This window comes from Capra hircus, chromosome 24, assembly GCF_001704415.2.
Source record: "Capra hircus breed San Clemente chromosome 24, ASM170441v1, whole genome shotgun sequence".
In the NCBI taxonomy this organism is placed as follows: Eukaryota; Metazoa; Chordata; class Mammalia; order Artiodactyla; family Bovidae; genus Capra; species Capra hircus.
In genome coordinates this window covers 37,554,499-37,573,908 of record NC_030831.1, presented here as the reverse complement: position 1 = coordinate 37,573,908, position 19,410 = coordinate 37,554,499, and the positions used below count along the sequence as shown (strand labels likewise).

General features: G+C 46.5%; 1 protein-coding gene across 4 annotated transcripts in view; it reads left to right on the top strand.

The window, feature by feature from the left end:
* LPIN2 (lipin 2) overlaps positions 1-19,410 on the top strand; it is a 96,243-nt gene that overhangs the window by 38,850 nt on the left and 37,983 nt on the right. The window contains exon 1 of one of the 4 annotated variants that reach the window (XM_005697069.3): positions 3,975-4,252. The exons of the other annotated variants lie outside the window; for them this stretch is intronic. Coding sequence (XP_005697126.2) covers positions 4,166-4,252 — 87 coding nt within the window. The 5' untranslated portion in view covers positions 3,975-4,165. Of the gene's footprint in view, positions 1-3,974; positions 4,253-19,410 lie in introns of those variants that run through there. 4 annotated transcript variants of the gene reach the window in all.

The window sequence follows — 19,410 nt, the reverse complement described above, 5'->3', positions numbered from 1 at the left end:
GAGGAACAGGACACAGACACATACCTGCAAGTGAGGCAGCTGCCCTGGGGTTTCCCGTTTGGCTTTATTTTCGTGAAAGTGTCGTCCAGGATGTTGGACACAAGTCAAGCCATGGTTCTTCTGATCTTTTATTGGGCTGTTTAAGCTTTATTCTTAACGGTCACACACTTGACTCTTGCAGACTAGTAGTATTCTGGTCTCAAAATTTTGGGTGAAAGTTTGACTTAGAAACATTAGTATCAGAGTATGAGAGCTCAGAGGTGGTTTAGTCCCAAATTCCTTATGCTGGAATGTTCACTGAGGACATTCTAGGCCGTTTGTTCAGTAACTGTGGTACCTCAACCCCTGAAATTGGTAGAAGAAAACTTTGACCATTTAGCCTTAAAAAAAAAAAATTAAATGGACGTTTCAAAGTAGACTGTAAAAATGTTGAATTTTAAATGTAAGATGTACGTCATCAAGATTATTATTGGGCGAGTTGATTTAAGCTGGGTGTTCTGCCCTCACGAGACCCTTCTGTTTTTTTTCACCTCTGTTCTAAAAAGACCGGCTTATGTTTGATTGTTCGTTCATTCACGGCTCAGGTGAAAACTGCCACTAGCTAATGCTGTTTAGAGTTTGGTGGTTGGGTATGTGAGGACACGATGAGACGCTGGAGCTTGAGTAGACTGGATGGCCATTCTCCAAAAAATGGCTGAGCTAGGGAAGTTTGGAAAACCTCAGAGGAGTATCAGGTTTTTCTCCTGTCTTTGAAGAAGGTGTTATCAGTCCCTTTTGGATTGTTTTCATAGGCAAACGTTAATTATGAGTAACTCCAGATATGGAAGGAAAAAACGTCTTAGGCGTTGGTGTAGTCTGTGGTCCTTGGACATTTCTGTCTGCCAGGAGGGGCCTTGGAAATGCGCAGTGCACCCGAGTTAGCTCCTTCAGGGTAGGGTAGTTATGGTGGAGATCGTGAAGTCTTTGTAACTGAGGCTAAAAAAATATTTTCATCATATATTTTACTAATGAAAACTTTTTAGAAAGTTTTCTCACCTCTTCATTGATTTGTTGTTTAATTGCTAAGTGGTGTCCAACTCTTTGTCATCTCATAAACTGTAGCCCACCAGGCTCTTCTGTCCATGGGATTTTCCAGGCAAGAATACTGGAGTGGGTTGCCATCTCCTTCTCCAGGGGATCTTCCCTACCCAGGGATCGAACCCACATCTGCACTGGGAGACAGATTCTTTACCACTGAGCCACCAGGGAAGTCCTCTTCATCGGTAATTCAGTGTTGCTGTTCCACATCGTGACCACTTGGGGGGGTAGATTGCATATCAATATTTTCATGTTTTGCGGTAAAAAGAAGACTATAACTTGTGGCGTAAAGATATTTCTGTTTAACCAATTAGCAAATTTCATGTTAGGAAATTTTAAGTTCTTATACTTTGTTAAGTTCTTTGTACCTGATCCCATACTTATATGGGATTAGTGGTGGAAAAAAATAAAGAAGGTATATATTTTACATGCGTCATCAGCTATGGAATCTGAATAAGATTCTGACTCTCCTGACCAGCATTTTAGTTTTATGTCCCTATGCTAGATTTCAAGAAGTTTTTTTTTTTCTTGAAAGATTTAAGTCTTAGAAAAAAAGACTTCCAAGTACCCATTTTAAAAAAATACTACTGAAGATGCTAGGCAATAATATAAAGTAGTTTTTCTCAATGCTCAACCATTTATTCTTATCTTAGCCTGTAGAGAAAAAAGTCAGTAGTATTTTTCTTTGAAAATAGTCATAGAGGTGATTAAGAATGGTTGGTTGTGATTTCCACCTTTTTATTGACTCAAGTCTGAAAAGCGCCACTACCGAGTCAGGGAACTGTCGGGCCCCAGCCTGGGGTCAGGTGGCGTCCGGGCATGCAGGGGGCAGCAGAGGCGAGTGCCCTATGAGGGGATTCGGTGTTGGGAGGCTGAGCTCACCTTCCGTCTGGGTCCATGGTCCATGCTCCTTGAGTCAGAATCTCTGTGAGTCATGGGTCCGGACCTCACAGTGACGCCAGCACCCAGGCTCCCAGGAAGCCCAGGTGGCTGGCCTGGGGCTGGCTCGTTGTGTAAGAGGCGGTGACGTCAAGGCTGTGGACAGCCTCTGCCCGCCTGGCTCAGGCCTCCTTCCCTGTCTCTCTCTGACCCTTCCCCCAGCACTTCCGCCCAGGGCCTCAACCTGGCATCACAGACAAAAGCACTGACCAGAAATCAGTGCCGGCCGAGCGGGTGGCCTTGGGCGAACTGCCTCTCTGGGCCTCAGTTTCCTCACCTGTAAAAGGGATCACGTTTTCCCACCAGCATGTTTTCTTGTCTTCTCCAGCTTATTTGCCCTGCTTTCCTCTCTTCGCCTCCTCATCTTCCTCGTGGCTTCTCTGGACCCTCCTTTCTCATCTCTCCTCACTTCCCTGCTCCTGACCTCCCACTTCTTCTGTTTTTTCCCAAGGGCGGCACCCCAGGGTGGGTTCTTTTTTACCATCTGATGTTGAGGATCCGGGCCTGCCAGCGGTATGTGGAGGAAGGAAGAGGCTTACATTTTTATGCATTGTGTAATAGACTCCTAAAATCGCTTCTTTTTTCAAGTGGAGGGGGTTTGTGTACATGGAGTGTATGGACTTGGATCACAAGCACCTGGGCCTGCACATGAATGTCTGGTGGGCTAGGCAGCAGGCAGTGCGACATGTTGAATACAGGATACATTTTCCTATTTCTAATTTTGGTTAAATTAAAAAAATTTTGCCATTTAACATTTTTGTTTGTGTATCTTGGCGGGTCTGTTGCTGTAGTAAACATTACCAGCACCACCCTTCTTGGTCAAACATTTGGAAATTTTGTGTTTGATGTTTAGAGATAGAGAAAAAGTTGAATAACATGAACATTATTAAACATCTGAGGATCAGTTAGTGTGATGAGAACTGCTGTCACCTTCAGCTCTTCATTATGGATTCCTTTCCACCCTTGTTCTCAAGGTTGTCTCAGGATCCCAAAGTTGTGCTCCAGTAGAAATATTAATATAATGGGAACTACATGTGGCATTTCGTAACTTCTAGTAACATTAAAAGGTAAAAAGAGAAACGTAGGTAAAATTAATTTTAAAATATATCTTGTTTAACTCAGTATATACAGAGCATTTTCATATCAACAAGTGACCTTACAGAAACCTTACTTCACATTCTGCTTTTCTTCTGTGTGTTTTATGCTCACAGCATAAAACAGTTGGCACTGGCCACATTTTTAAACATATCCATGTGAATAACGCCTGTTTGTAACAGACAGTCCTATACACTGGCTTGCAAAATATGGTATATTTCAATTTAAAAATTAATGTGTTTTGTCTGTGTGTAAGTGTGTTTTAGGTTTTTGGAAAAATTCACTTGTTTCTATATACTGACTTATTAAGAGCTGAAAAGGAAATGCCAGGATGTTTGAACTGTCCTACTCTTGAAGTTAAATTATTATTATTATTATTATTATTATTATTATTATTTGTGTGTGCTGTTGCATTAATATAACTAATGTACGTTAGTATACAGTAACATTGTTATAATTTGTTCATTATTTACAGTGCTGAGTAGGCTAGCTCCCATTCAGAACTGTGAAAATATACTGGGTCATTCCAGTATGACAGAGTAAAACATTCAGTGACTGAGTTCTAAAAAGCATGTCTCCTGTCTTTGTTGCCTAGAAAACATGTGAACTGTTTCCCCTTGCATGATTAATTTATGGAAGATGACTTTTCTGTATGTGTGGTTACTTTTATTTCTAAAAGTGAGGATGTGATTGATCTGGGGAATCATTAACTCAATCCGTGTCCCGTGTCATGGAAGGGCAGTGAGGCCCCTGTGCCCGGGCAGGACTTGGTACCTATCAGTGTAAACACCCGGCACAGCCCGTCCCGTGCCCCTGCTTATCTCCTCCAGAGAGATGGGGTTGAGGCGTTTTCAGCAAATCTTACTGGTAAAGTCATGCTTGTATTGCCTTTTTTTTTTTTAAGAGCCATTTCCTTTCAGTTTTAACCATATTACTGTGTCGGCAAACAGTCTGCCTCAGTTTGTCAGCAGAACAGCTTTCTGTTTTGATAACTTAGAAGCGTGCCGTCATCTCTGAGAAAGGCATGCCGCTGATGAACTAGTTCAGTTTTAAGATGTTTTACTTAGATGAAGACAGTGAAGATGAGGAGGAGAAGGTTCCTGAAGGTGTTTACCATGGAAAGGCTCCTGCTGGCATCCTGGTGAGTGACATCCACCAGCACACCAACCACCCCCGCCCCCCACCCCTCAACACCAACCTGGAACCTGCTGCGAGAAGGGGGCAGGGCAGGGCGCCCACCAGGGAAAGCAGTGATACCTTTCTTTGGAGGGTGTAGCATCAGAATGACTTTCATACTAAGAATTTGAACTGAGTTGTAGTCAACAGAAGTCTTTGCCTGCTTGCTCTCCCTTGCTCACTCTACACTATCTTTCCACCCTTCTCCATTGACTATTTAACGAATAATAACTTTATGCCTGGAAAAAACTGAAACTGCTGGTTTAAACTGGGAGTTTTTTTGAAACTAGGTTTCACATGCAATGTATCTGGTTTCACATTCTCTTTGCATCTGTGTAGTAGGTGAGGAGTAAAAATCATTGAAGAGTTTTACGTGCTTTTTTTTCCCACTCTCTTTCAGATTTTAGCCATAAATGTGATCTTTTTCTATGGGTTTGTCTGTCTTGTGGTTTTTTTTGGTCCTAGTCAAATTTGTTTTGAAAACATGTTTTGAAACTAGCATCTTATTCTATCTGTGACAGAGGAGCAACAGGAGTCTCTCTTTGTTCTGTGATTGCAAACAAAAAGTTCGTAATACTGAAATATGTGGGGGAAAAGTGAATTGTCTGAGTTTTTTAATCTAAAGTTTCCTCTCTTATGAGATGTAAAATAAAACAGGTCACATAAAGTATAAGTTTTAGAAGTATGCATTAAGGAAACAGATGAATTAAGGACAACATAAGTTAACTTTACTTATGGAACCTTTTGCTGTAAAACTAATCTGAAGTAAGTGTGATGAGGTAAAGGTAGTTTTTAGAAAATTGAGGGTGTGCATTTTTATGAAAACATGTAAAATAAGGCAAAAATTACAGTTTGTAAAATCCGTGGCTCGTAATCAGACTGACTTTAAAGTTGTACAGATTTTTGTCACCTTTAAAATGTTGCGCTTTTGTGTGCATTTTGCTTGTGAACCTGTTGGTAGATGCCTACTCACTGGGGGTCTCGGCAACAATGGGGCGGGACGTGGTCTGACTGGGAATGGAAGTCCAGCCTCGGAGAGAGGTCGTTCTCTTTTGAAATCTCAATTTAATGAATTCCGTGGACAGAGGAGCCTGATGGCCTACAGTCCACGGTGTCGCAAAGAGTTAGGCACGACTGAGCGACTAACATACGCATGAGTGTATACGGATTCCTGCACGTCTGCTGTTAAGGTCGGAGGGAGAACGGTGAACACGCTGATGGTGATTTAATTCAGGAAGAGTTCTTTCACGAGGAGCGCCCCACACACACACCTCTTCTCACAGGAAGTTGTTCGGTGCTTCCGGCTGCCGTGTCTCCCAGAACGCAGGAGGTGGGTGTCGGGGCTGCGCTAACGGAGTTTCTTTCCATGTTAATACTGGAACATTGAAGCCCCAAGAGACACTTGAGTTTTCTGAGTGGCTCGTGTTGGGGACACGGGATTTGCTATCTGCTTGTTGAGCTGCATGGGTTGTGCAGGAGACTTTGGAACCTGGGTGTTGGGGGCGAGGGCCAGGGAGAATCTCAGTCAGGGTCCAGGCCCTCTGTGACCCCGACGCTCCTCGCTGGTCACGTGTCGTCCGGGCACACCTCCTCTCCGAGGGTGAAAGTCTCCATCATAAAGGAGGTGACTTTGCATGTTTGGAATGTAGATGTAAAAATGTCATCATTTTAAAAACCATGAAGAAATGTCTGTGCTTTGTTAGAAATTGGGAATTTTTTAAAAATCTCATATTTCTATAATTTTTAAACAGATGAAGATATTTTTCTTTATTTGGTAAGGAAAAGGCCAAGCTGTTTCATATTCAAATAACCTTGAAGTTCCAAAATTATATGCTAGCCTTATTTTCCCCCACTTATTTTAAATTACTTTGATTTGCATTTTTTAAATTAGGGCAGAATGTACTCCCAAGTGGTGCCAGTGGTAAAGAGGAGCCGTAAGAGACATCTGGGTCAGGAAGATCCTCTGGAGGAGGGCACAGCAGCCCACTCCAGTATTCTTACCTGGAGAATCCCATGGACAGAGGAGCTTGGCAGGATACAGTCCATGGGGTCTGAAAGAGTCAGACACGACTGAAGTGACTTAGCACACAAGCGTGTACTACAAGAATTCTTAGCCAAACATGTAATCCTAAGGAATGCTTCTAGAACTGAGTCCTGTGGGTTAGAGCTGGAAGGGGCCATGGACAGTATTTAGCCATTCTTACTAGAAATGAAAGCTCGATCAGAGGTTCTCAGAGGTTCTGAGAAAAAGGAAGCCCCCCTCAGGGCAGTGCAGCCCTTTTCTGGCTCCTCTGTGCTCTTTATCAAAGGGCCTGGTTGAGTCCAAAAAGCTTTTCGGATAGAATTTTGTATGTTTATATTATTTACAGTAAGGTGCAGTAACGTAAACAGAGGTGGGAGACAGCAAGTCACCCTGTAGGCGGGGCTTGTACTTTGCATGAGTTGGGTGAAGAGGAGACAGCACCACCCCCCACTTACATCACTCCTGGCTGCCCCGAATCCTGGAACCACCCTGCTGAATGGGGCCAAAACCAAACACTGCCCTTGGGGTGGGGGGGAGGACAGTGGTCACAACACTAATTAAATAATTAGTTGAGTAGCATTTCTTTTCCTCACAGAAATGTGGTGATGTTACTAGTTGCGCAGTTTGGGGGAGCACACTCCCCAAGAATTTTTGTTTTCACGACTTGATTGCCTCAGTCCTGACACAGATGAGCTCAGGAATTTAGGGGCGAGGTAGCTCTTAGAGGCTGTGGCCAGAAGTATGTGTAGGCTGTTTGAAGGTTATTTATTATCCATTTTTGTATTTATGCCCCCATCTGTTTTTCAATAGGAGAGGCTTGGGGGTGGCTCACAGGTACTATTGTCCAGTGCATGACTGAACCCCTAACTTAAAACAATCCTCTTCATTCAGCAAATATTTATTGTGCCACACCGAATCCTCTAGGTGTTCACAAGTTTGTTTGCCATTACTAATGTGTCTGAATTGTTTGCTGCTCTGAGTTTGCAAGTAACACAGCTAGACAGATTTCCTCCAGATGGTTACCTCATTTGGTTTGCCTGATGCTCGGTCCTGTGAGCCGGTCTGTTCTCCCCATCGGCCTGGGTGAGCACAGGACTCCAGGTCTGGTTGGAATCCCATTACGTGTCTCAGCCAGGTGTTGGGCCAGTCTAGAGGGATGGGACACAGCTCCCTGAAGGCATCTGAATAAAAACCTTAGCTTTCTTGGCAAAATGCTTATCTTTGTCTATAGTTTGTGTTTAATACTCATATCTTAGGTAGTACACATTGAAAACCAACCCTGTTCTACTAAAGAAAATATTAGACCCCAATTCTAGTCATTCTTGCATACGTTATCTCATTGAAAGTAGGGAAATTTTTTGTTGTTGATGCTGTTTTGCCACTTGTTCTAAACATATATATATATATATATTTTTTTTTTTTTTGGTGGGGGGGAGGTCTTTTCTTTGAAGCCTGTTGCCTAACCTAGAACCATTGTCTGAGGCTCTCGCTTTGCTTAACTTAGGACATCTGTCTCAGTTGCTCTCTCTGGTCTGATTCTTTGCGGCCCCATGGACTGTAGCCTGCAAGGCTCCTCTGTCCATGGGATTCTCCAGGCAAGAATACTGGAGTGGGTTACCATGCCCTCCTCCAGGGGATCTTCCTGACCCTGAGGTTGAATTGGCATCTCCTGTGTCTCCTGCATTGACAAGCGGATTCTTTACCAGTGCACCATCTGGGAAGCCCCAAATTTAGGACATTTAGGAAAGGTATTTTTCAATCCCTTGGGAATTGGGTGGAAATATTGTTGGATGTCAGTTCAAGTGTGCGATGACATCACCCTAGAACTCACTGTGCCCTCGGTGTAGCGTCTTGGCTGCAGCCCCACCTGTGTAGAAAGATCTTCGTCAGAAACGTGCCTGAAGCGGCCCCCAGCAGAGCTGGAGGGGTGGGAGTCGGGGGGTGCTGTATTATCTCTGCTGTCGCTCACTCTCTGGAACTCGTCTGAACTCTGTGATCTGCAAGTAGCCAGACTGAGTTCAGGCAGGTCAAGGGGGCAGTGGCTGAGATTATAAAAAGCCCTTTGTCATCGTTCTTTCGTGTTCCAAGAAAGAATGAAGGCATGATCACTATAGACACTCAGTCCGAAGACTGAGATTATGTTGGGGAAAGTCATTCCTCCAGGGACGTGAGGCAGGACTGATGCACCCCTGGGTGTGTCCCTCCTGGGGCTCTGACTCCACTGCTTGCAGTCATCAGACACAGCTTGGCAAGCTGCCATTTGGCTCACTTGTCCCCGTCACCTGGGGTGGTCTGGCGATCAGGATTCTTCAGGGCTCCTTGGTGATTCCGAGTCTCATGGCCACCAGCACCCCTGCTGAGCCCTAAGTGTGGAATACAGATTTCCCGGAGAGACAGAATCAGAATTGAGGGGGCATTGGAGCCCAGGAATTGTTTTGGGTTCAGAACTACAGGCTTGAGTCAGGTTTTCCCGGTGAAGGTCTTTTCTGTTGGAGGATCCAGCGCAAAGTTGGGTTCAGTTGTCACATCTTTCGTTTTCCGGTCACTGTTGCCCTTAGTCTTTCCTTTCCTGACCTTAGCTCCTCCGGGGAGTACTGATCAGGGACTTCGTGGCGCTCCCCTCAGTCAGAGTGTGTCTGGTGGCATCTCCTAATTGGATGGAGCACATGTGTTTTGGCAGAAAGAGCACAGCCATCATACGAGGTCCCTGGTGTTGGTTGTTTTGTTCCTGTCGAGTTTCCCCACTTCATTGAGGTCCCTCCTTCATGAAGGCAGCGTCTGCCAGGCTTCTCTGCTGTAAAGTCACTGTTTCCTTTGGTGATGAGTATGCATCACGAGGAAGATAGTTTGAGAGTGTGCCGACACCTTGCTTAACGTCCATTGTCTCCACGGGGACTGTGGTGTGCTCGTGGTGGTCTTTTATTCCCCTCATTTTCTATTTCTTCATTGGAATTCCTCTTTAAGAGAAATCTGCCCCTCCTTCCCTGCTTTTGAACTTATATCAGTATGGCCCCAAGAATACTCTGCAGGTAATAACCCGTCAGATTTTGTTGCTCAGGTTGTTCTGGGTGCTTTTTGGCTTTGGCTCGTGTTCCCTTAACACACCCCTACAGCTGTGATTTTGAGCCCACGATTCCTACTTTCTTGCACCACGAGATGCCCTGACCCTGGACTTTGTACTGAAGGGCGGTATTTAGCAACCAGGATCTGGGCGCTTGTTTGCTTGTTGCTTCTCATGTCCTTGGTTCTGGATCACAGAGAGAGCGAGGATGTTAAACACACGTTCTGGCCCAGACATAAGCATGTCTGTATGTGTGCCTCTGTCCATGGAGATTTCCGATGCCTGTCCAAGGGTTGGTGTTAGCCTTCTTTCTAGGAAGCTGTATTTTTAGAAGCCTCCCAGGTGTGATGATGACTCAGACTCCAGGATACGAATCTGTGGGTGCATATGGACCCGAAGGCTCTTGTGGCTTTGAGTACTTGGCACTGATAGACGGTCTTCAGCTGGGTAAATCATCATTTCCCGTCCTGGCTTAGTCGTCGCTTCTTACTCTGAAAAGAATTTTTATGCTACTCTTAGCCCTTGTAACTAAGGGATCTCAACCTCTTAGGAGTGGACATCCCAGGTTCTTGTAGTGGAGTAGAAATAGGTCTGGTTTCACAGCTCATGTTCATCGGAGAACCTGAGCACACCTGAGGGAAATGTGTGTTAATAAACATATAGACCACGCAAACAAAAGACAGTTGCTCTGAATTTCACTAAAGCCAGATTTGTCCTAATCCTTGGTTTTCTTTTCAGTAAGGCAGTCTGCATCCTTTTTCTAAAGTGCAGCTCGCTTTCTAAAGCAGGTCTTGTCTCTGTCAGACTTTATGAGGATAAACCCTTCAGGGTGGGGTTGTTGAGGATGTTGGGGTTGTGGACTTCAGGCCTCCACATGCTTGCCAGTTTAGCAGCTGTGAAATCAGTGAAGTGGTTGCAATGAGTGACCTTCAAATCTCGCTGGGGTTGTTCATCTGCCTTGTTTCCCCCTGAACTTAACCAGGTACCGTGTGATGCAAGTGGAGTGCCTTTCAACTCGGATAGTAATGCTTTGGGACAGGTTGAAAATGTGAACTTGCTTTATCTGTGATATTAACTAAGCTTCTGTGAAGCCATGAGAGGAAGACAAATTAAGTTTAACATGTCTTTCTCTAGACCTCCAAACTCCAAGAATATGTTCATTTGTTCCCATCTCACAGCTGTAATTGCATCTGCAGAAGATTCCTGATGCTACTTCCTGACTTCTAGGCCAGTGAGTAAATGGAAAGAACTGTAGATAGTCCGGTATTTGAAAGGAAATTGTGTCCTGCCAACATCTGGACTAAAGTGATGCTCATCACTGAGAATGCCACATATGGTATATAAAGAAACTTGCTAAGGTTGTGTGTCTTTCATATGTGAAAGCAAGCTAGACAGTTTTCCTGCTTCATTTTCAGTTGCTTATAGTTATCAGTGATGACCACCAAAACAGGTTAGCCACGAAGTTTTTTCCTTAGCCAGGAAATTTTAGGGTGAGAACATATTCCTTAAACATAGATTTACAATCATAATGTAATCAAATCTTTAAAGCCACTCCTAATAAAGAGCTTTAACATTTTTCACATAGCATGGGCAGAACGGTGACCTCCTGAAAGCACTTGTGAAGTCCCTTCTTGTGCATAGCTCTGAACATTACGTACGCTTGGCATTGCTGTGCTTAGGAGCGTGTGGCCCCAGGACTCAGGAGCCTGGGCACCTGAGGCAGACATGCCTGAGCTGCGGTCTGTGCTGTCGCTGTGTCGTGGTTTGACTTCAGGTACGTTGGCTGTTTTTTTCCGAGCCCCACGTCTTGCTGGTAGAACGCATGTAACACTGCCTGACCTGCCCGTGCGAGCTCAGCGAGAGGAGGTGTGTGAAGTGGCGTTTGGGAGGGTAAATGTCAGTGTGCCTGCCCTTCACCCGATCGCTTCCCCACTGCCCACATGAGGAAGAACACTGAATTATAGCTTATGTTATGTGTGGCTTCTCAAGGATGTGTGTAGTTCAGAATGTTAGGGCACGAACAAATGAAGAATTTGAATTTTCCCCAGTGTAAGTGAATCGAAGTAACTCACGCATATGAATGAAAATCCTAACTCATGAAACGGTTCAATTATTACCACTTTGTAAAATGATTTATGGAGGGATTTATTTTATTAGCAGACTCCCCTGGGTGCACCAAAGGTATCTTTAAAACAATACCACTCCTAAGTATTTATCCAAGGGAAGCGAAATTATGTCCATACCAAAGCCTGTTCAGTTCTAGTAGCTTCATTTGTTCGTAGTCTCCCCAGACTGGAAACAACCCAGAGTTTCTCAATTGGTGGATGGATAAACAAACTTTAAGACATCCTTACAGTGGGATGCTACTCAACAACAGCAAAGAATGAACTGCAGATCCCTGCAAGAATGCTAGTCAGTCTCAATACATGATGCTAAATGGAAGAAGCTGTAGTCCGAAGGGCATGTACTCAGTGGCTCCATCCATGAAACATTCTGGAAAAGCCAAGATTATAGGGACAAAGAACAGGTCATTGGTTGGCTTGGGGTGGGGTAAAAGGATGGGCTACGAAAGGGCGTGGGGGCATTTGAGGCAGCAGTGCAGTTCTGTGTCTTGACTTTCTTGATTGTAGTGACTTTTTCATGGTTGCATGGTTAAAGCTGTATACTCTGAAAGGGTTAATTTTACTCCTTGCAAAGTACACGTCACTTTTAAAATCTATTTTGAATAGTTCAAAGTACAGCTATATTTCATAGCAGAGTTGGCATAAACATTTAGCTGTTTTTCATGTATTGATAGGTATAACCATTACACAAGGGTTGGCTAATATCTTTCATGATTAATTATAAACAGAATCCTAAACTCAGCACATATCTTAATGAATTTACTTCCACACTTCTCTCTCTCGTGACATTCCGATCTCTCACCTCAGGGACAGGTAGATGAGAGCTGGCCATACTGCACCCGTGGCAGGAAGAGTGAGAACGAGTTGCCAGAAAGCTGCGTTGCTTTGTGGTTTGAGGAGTAAAGGGGAAAGCGGTGAGGAGAGAGACGCGGGAGTGAGAAGCGTTCCGTTCTGGAGCTGTGGGTGTGAAGCACATTCGGTCAGGGGGGAGGTGTGAAGGTTGAGGAAAGTCCTTGGGGCCTCCTTGTCCTCATGTGCTGCTTGCCACTGATTTTGTTACGTGAAGTCGAAGGATAGGTGTCAGATTGAGCCTGTAGTTCCCCTTGTGTGTGCTCAGTCACTCAGTGGTGTCTGACTCTTTGTGACCCCGTGGACTGTAGCCCTCTAGGCTCCTCTGTCCATGGGATTCTCCAGGCGAGAACACCGGAGTAGGTTGCCACTTCCTTCTCCAGGGGATCTTAGCTACCCTAGCTTTGTTGGCAGTTTTCTGGAAGGAAATGAATGCCCCGGGTACATTGCTGAGCCTCAGGAAAATGAAACTACCGTGGCCGGCCGTTCACCGTGACGGCTGCGCCTTGTGGTGTTGGGCGCTTTCCTGTAAATGGTCTGTCTGCTAGAAAAGGACGAACTAAGTGTGTCCTTTGTCATCTGCTTTCTGTGACCGTCTTGCGCAGCACCCGACTTACCCCAGGCTGTGGGCTGGGTGCTCTGCACTGGGACCTGCAGACCTGCACGGATGTGCTTTGTTCTCATGGGGGTATTTTTAGACTCACCCGTCGGAGGCGGGTGTCATTCTTAACTGTCACCCACACAGACTAGATTTATGCAGGCTTTTTCTCCGAGTTCTTCAGCGGCGTCGGGAGAAAAGCGTTGATTTCTAAACATCTGAGCACGGCTTGTGGAACGATGGGTTGGCCTCCACTGTTGGCATTTTTAAAGAATATATGCATGTGTTAAATACGTACACAGTTGCAAATACAGTGTCTTCCCTGCCTCTCTGGTTTCTCTCGTTAGTTGCAGCACGTGGTATGTGCTCCTCCTCCCTCCCTCTGCTGTTCTGGTCACCAGACCTCACCATCACCCGCCCATCGCTCCATCCATTACTTGACCCAAAAGTACTTATTAAGGACCTCCTGCTGTGAGCCACCGTGCCACGCTCTGGGGCAGTGGTGAAGTGGCAACACTTCTCTTGGTCAGAGCTGAGGGTCTGAAGGTGGGCTGGACAGTGAGCTTGTGGGCAGAGCTTGCCGGCCATGAGGGGAAGGGCAGGTGCCCTGGACCCACCTAGCCTCATGCCGCCTCCTACATCCTTCCTGACCATTCTCATCCAGCTCCTTTGTTTTCTTCTTTTCCACTGTGCTCTGGGTGTTCACATTCTGTTGTGGACAGGCTTTATTTGTCCCATCTCCTTCTCATCCAAGAAGCCTAAAACATCTTGCTCCTCAAATAAAATATTAGATCAACAGCCAGAGTAGTTGATGGATTGAGAAGAAACTTGGTGTTGGATTTTGAAAGGTTGCCTTGAAAGTTATTGGGCTGCTGATGAGGGTTGAGGGTGGGGAATTGATGGGTTTTGAAGATGAAATAGATGACACTTAGATCCTTCCTTTATGGGGCTTCCCTGGTGGTGCAGAGGTTAAAGCGTCTGCCTCCAATGCAGGAAACCCGGGTTCGATCCCTGGGTCTGGAAGATCCCCTGGAGAAGGAAATGGCAACCCACTCCAGTATGCTTGCCTGGAGAATCCCATGGACAGAGGAGCTCGGTAGGCTACAGTCCACAGGGTCACAAAGAGTCGGACACGACTGAGTGACTTCACTTTCACTTTATTATTTTTTTCCCCCTATGGTTGTCTTTTTTTAAAAACTTTTATTTTTACTTTATTTTGCTTTACAATGCTGTATTGGTTTTGCCATACATTGACGTGAATCAGCCACGGGTGTACATGAGTTCCCAATCCTGTACCCCCCTCCCCTCCCCATATCATCTCTCTGGGTCATCCCCATGCACCAGCCCCAAGCATCCTGTATCTTGTATCGAACATAGAGCTTGAGCAAACAGTTGATAAAACGTAGGCCTCCCCTCAGGAAAGAGCATGTATTGCTATGGTGGCAAAGTGTCTTCCCCTATTTGAACCTTACTCAGCCCAAGATAATCTTCATCTGCTTTGTAAATAGTGAGTGTGGTGAACTCGCAGAGAAGTGAGCCCAGCAAGCAGAAGAAATCTGTGCTTCCAAACTTCCTTAAAGAAAGTGTGTTGTGACAGGTTCAAAACCTCAATTTATCAACTAACCAGCCTTGATGGCTAAGCTTAAGGCAGTTTCCTGTCCTTTCATTTAAAAAAAAAAGTCTGAGTCGTTCAGTAGAAACTTTCACTGGGTTACACTGGGGATGTTTTCTTGCTAATTTTCTTCGCAGGGTGTTTTCTGGGGGTGGGGGGGAGATGATAGAGGGCTCAGGGTGGCTTTATCAAGTTAGCGTCCGTGCCAGCCTGTCCGTATGTCTTTTGTGGACGGACATGAGAAATGGACTCTGAACAAGTCAAGGAAACAAAACTGACCATTGGTCATTCAGAGAGATGATGGAAGGGCAGGCAGGAGCCAAGGCTGTGGACCCCTGTGTCATAATCTGGTGGCCCCCAGGTCAGTGCTCAGGGGGCTCACCCTGCCATTGCTGGTGGCTTGGCTCCACCCATACTTCAGGAATATCTGTTAAGCCCAGTTTGAGTCAAGTGTCTCCCCAATGCATCAGCCAGCTGATGCCAACCAAGGCCTGAGTCCCTCATTACAGGATGAGAGATGAGAGCGCTGTGATGCCTGAGCCCTGCTGTATTACGTTCTGAGCTCACCACTGCGTCGTGTATCTGTTCAATTCCAAAAGAGAATACTGATTGGAAAATTCTGTCTTCTGACATATCCCAAAGGTTGATTTGAGTAGTGTGTGGTGAGTTGTGATTAGGGAATGAACCCCTAGGAAAGCAGTCTGCCCAGGCCTGGTTTTTTATACATGATTTTTGACAGAGCCACAGCTGCTAGTCCTAGGCTTCCAAGTCCTATAAGATGATCAGGTCAGCTGTTTTTATTTATGTTCACTGGAATGTATGCAGTTCAGAGTTTGTGGAGTCTGGATCCAACCTTGAGGTGATAGGTGTGCCTGGAGGTCAGTACAGACTGTAGCCCAGAGCAGCCTGGTTTCCTGAACCTCATCGGGTTGGGAGGAGAAAGTGCCTGGCGTGGGTACTGGAAGTCCCTAGAAATCACAGGTCCTTAGGGGCCCACTTCCAGTTTTATGTCTGCACTGGGACTTAGGCGTCTGCATTCTGTCCTCCATAACCGAGTCTGTTGCAGATGGTCCAAGGACCACTCCTGGGGAAGCCCTGAGCTGCAGTGTGGTCCTTGGAGATACGAGGCTGGGACCCGGCTGCCTTCAGATGGTGAAAGTGATGGGGTTGCTCCTTTTTAGAAAAACAGCTGACAGGCTCATAACGGACAGGAAATTGACTAGAACCCCCAAAGAATGCTGAGGCCCAAAGAATACCGCACCCTTCCTAAATCTGGGTCCCTCCAGAAGGACCCTTCCATGTTCAGACACCAGGCTCAGGAAGAGTCCAGAGCCCTGTCTTTAGCACCCGAGGGGCTCAGTGTCCATGGAGTCCTTTCAATGAGGCTGATTTGGGAAGCAGCAAGAGTAGGCATGGCGTTTTTATCAGAGGGACTGCCCTGCATGGAGCTCTGCTTGCCTTACCTGGCTCATCTTCATAATCAGTTATGAAATTTTATTTAAGAAGAAACTTTGCTTTTTCAAAAACCGCTCAGTGTGATTTTGAGCCAATGTAATAAGTAAAATTCTTGAAGTTCAACTGTGCTAGGAAGATCCCCACCAAGTCCGTCCTTTCTGCTTTCCTCTAAGTTGGTTTGTTCACTCACTTAAACAGTGTTGGCTGAATCTCAGCGAGGTGCCAGATGTGTTTCTAGCCCTGCCTGGAGTTGGTGGCGTGCTCCTTCCCGACAGCTGCCCTGCCCGCACGTCTGCCTGGGGTCTGTTGCCTCTGTGTCTCCTCTGCTCGAATGGGCCATGGGAGCTTCCGAGGGGTCTCTGCCTCTACTTCATCCTCCCTCCCCACGCATTGATCCTGGCCGGCCCATGCCCAAGGGCAGGTCCGAGGCCTTGCATCACCTCCCCTTCGCCTCAGGCTCCCCACACCCTCCCGGTCACTGTCCCCGGGAACCCCCTTGCTTGGCCTGGTAAACCCCGACGACATTTTCACCCTGGGACCAAGTACGTTCTGCGTCCGGAAGCCGTTCCTTACTCTCCCCTGCAGGTTTTCCTTCTTCCTTGTCTCCTCTTCCTTAGTCACCAGGACAGCGTGATCACAAGGTCTTCTGTAAATGAAGACAGTGTTTATGCCGCTTTCTCCTGCTGGACCCAGGATTCTGGGGGAAGGAGCGCAGGACTTCTGCCACAGGGTCTCACTCTGGTGCCTGGCATGAAGCCGGTCTTGGTTTTGTCCAGCTGTATGAGAGTCTTCCCAGACACAGCCCAGGACGGTGGCCATTTTGCTGGGCAAGTTACAAGTCCTCTATTACGTTGCCCTTGAAGGCGTCATTCATCCTGCGTGATGGCTCTTAGTCTGTGAGGGACCTCCCTGCACGAGGCTCTCATGGCCCTCCTTTTCCATCATAACGGAGAGTCGTCCGGACCACTCAGTGTGTGCAGGCGGTGTGCCGGGGACCCTGGGTTTTGGTCTGTGGACTTGCACATGGGGCCTTGTGGTCCTGGTGGGGGGTGTGGAGGAGCCCCCTGCCCTTCGGGGCCCTGGCTGGCCCTGTGCTCTGGACGGGATGCTGGGGGCCGTGCATAGGCGGGGATGCTTAGGTGTCCTTTCCTTGTGGATTTGGGGTTCCAGGAGGCCAGAGGGGCTCACAGATCGTCTGCTTTGTGGGGCCCTGGATCTGAGAAGGCTCTCCTCATTGAGGGCAGGGCCTTTCCTCATGCTGCTGTTTCCTGCTCTGAGTTTATAAAGTAAGAATTAAAGGCAGCTACTATAAAATAAGAAAAAGCCACTGGCAGTCTGCTCTGATGGGGAAAGAGGCAAAACAGAGAGGTGTCAAGTGAGGTGCTGCCTTGAGTCTCAGTGGGACCCTGTCCTAAGCACTTGCTGGCCCCAGGCGGTATCCTGACTCAGTTTAGCTCCTGAAGGACAGCACGTCCCCTGGGTGCTTGGGCCCCTGCCCTCCCAGGCCTGGAAGATGCTGCAGCGGACACCTCTCATCTCCCACCTTTGGGGAAGTGACGTTCCTGCAGGCTGGGGTCCCCTCCAGGTCCATGTATGGACCCCTTGGAGGACTCAGGGATCCTTGGACAGCTGTAGGGACTGCAGAGCAGCCCTCAGATCTTGAGAGAGCTGCAGGGTTGGGGAGGCAGGCAGTGCTGTCTGGCTCAGCCTTCACTTAGGAGTCTGCCCTGGGAGACCCAGATCCCCTTGGAGGTTGGGTGAAGTGTGTTTGAGAACATTCTTGAGAGATGTCAGGTACAGAATGTAAGCTTGGTTGCCTGGAGCATAGGTAGAAGCCGGACCGGGCAAGGTCACAGTATGTTGGTGTTTGTTTCCTAAAGTTTCTAGAAGGTTCTGTCCCCTCTTAGCACATTCCTCATGTCTGTGTGCAGAGGTTGCAATGTTGAGGGTAAGTTCTCTGATAAAAGCTGTTCTCTGTCCCTCGCAATCTCCCAGGATGTACACTTCCTAACCTGAGGGGAGTTCAGCAGCCGGCGGGTGGTCAACCCTACGGGTGGACAGGAGGGCCAGTGCGCCTCTGGACTCTGTAATCACTTCTTCTTTGTGGGGTCGAGTAGCATTGCATGAAAGTAATACTCCCATTGTGGAAAGCAAGAAATCTGGGTTTTTTGTCAAGGCATTTATCATCAGTGACAGACAACAGTTCTGTCATTTAGAGATGCTATTGAAGACATAGGCCCCAGAATCAGATTGAGTTTGGTTATCAGCTTTATGACGAAGTGCAGCAACCTTGGACATTGCTGAGCCTCCTTGCCTCCTGCGATACCAAAGTCCTGGGTGGTTGTGAAGATTACATGAGCTAACATCCAGGTTAACATAGCACCTGACATGTGATAGACATATAACAACTGCAGTTGTGTTTGTTAGTGGTAGTAACTAGTTGTTGTCCAGTTGATAAGTTGTATCCAGCCCTTTGTGACCCCATGGACTGCAGCACTCCAGGCTTCCTTGTCCTTGACTATCTCCCAGAGCTTGCTCAGATTTATGTCCCATCGAGTCGGGTGATGCCATCCAGCCTTCTCATCCTCTGTCACACCTTTCTCCTTCTGCCCTCGATCTTTTGCAGCATCAGGGTCTTTTCTGGTGAGTTGGCTCTTTGCATCAGGTGGCTGAAGTATTGAAGCTTCAGCTTCAACTAGTAGTACCAGCTAAGTAATATAGTACCCAGCATTATGAAGGCAAGCATTATTGGGCTTCCCTGGTGGCTCAGATGGTAAAGAGTTCGCCGGCAATGGGAGAGACCCAGGTTCAGTCCCTTGGTGGGGAAGATCCCCTGGAGAAGGGAACGGCTACCCACTCCAGTATTCTGGCCTGGAGAATTCCATGGACTATACAGTCCATGGGGTCACAGAGTCGGACACAACTGAGTGACTTTCACTTCACTTCACTTAAAACTTACAATACAGATTTTGATTATATATGAGTGGTTTACAGTGTATCCATTTTTGTATTGATAACAATTTAGAAATCATAATATTTTAACAGCTACCTGTATCTCTGAGGTTACTCTTCTTAATAAATGATTTTTGATTGGACATGTCACTTTTAAATAGTTTGGGGCCTTTTTTATCAGAGGGGATTTGTATTTGAACCGCCTGCTGATCCATTCTTGTTTAGAACTCTACTGCATATCATGATGGTTGACTTTGGTTTCTCTGATGCTCAGGAAGAGCTGCTAAGCAAATCTTTAAACTTTTGGTAAATGATTGAATCTGGAAACCTCCCAGCTACTATTCCAGATGCTAGTGTATGTTTGCTTTAAAATGCTTGATAAGGAGGTTCTGATAACGAGATAGCGGCATGCGATTTGGTCTGCTGAGTTCTATGTGTGAAGGGCTGTTT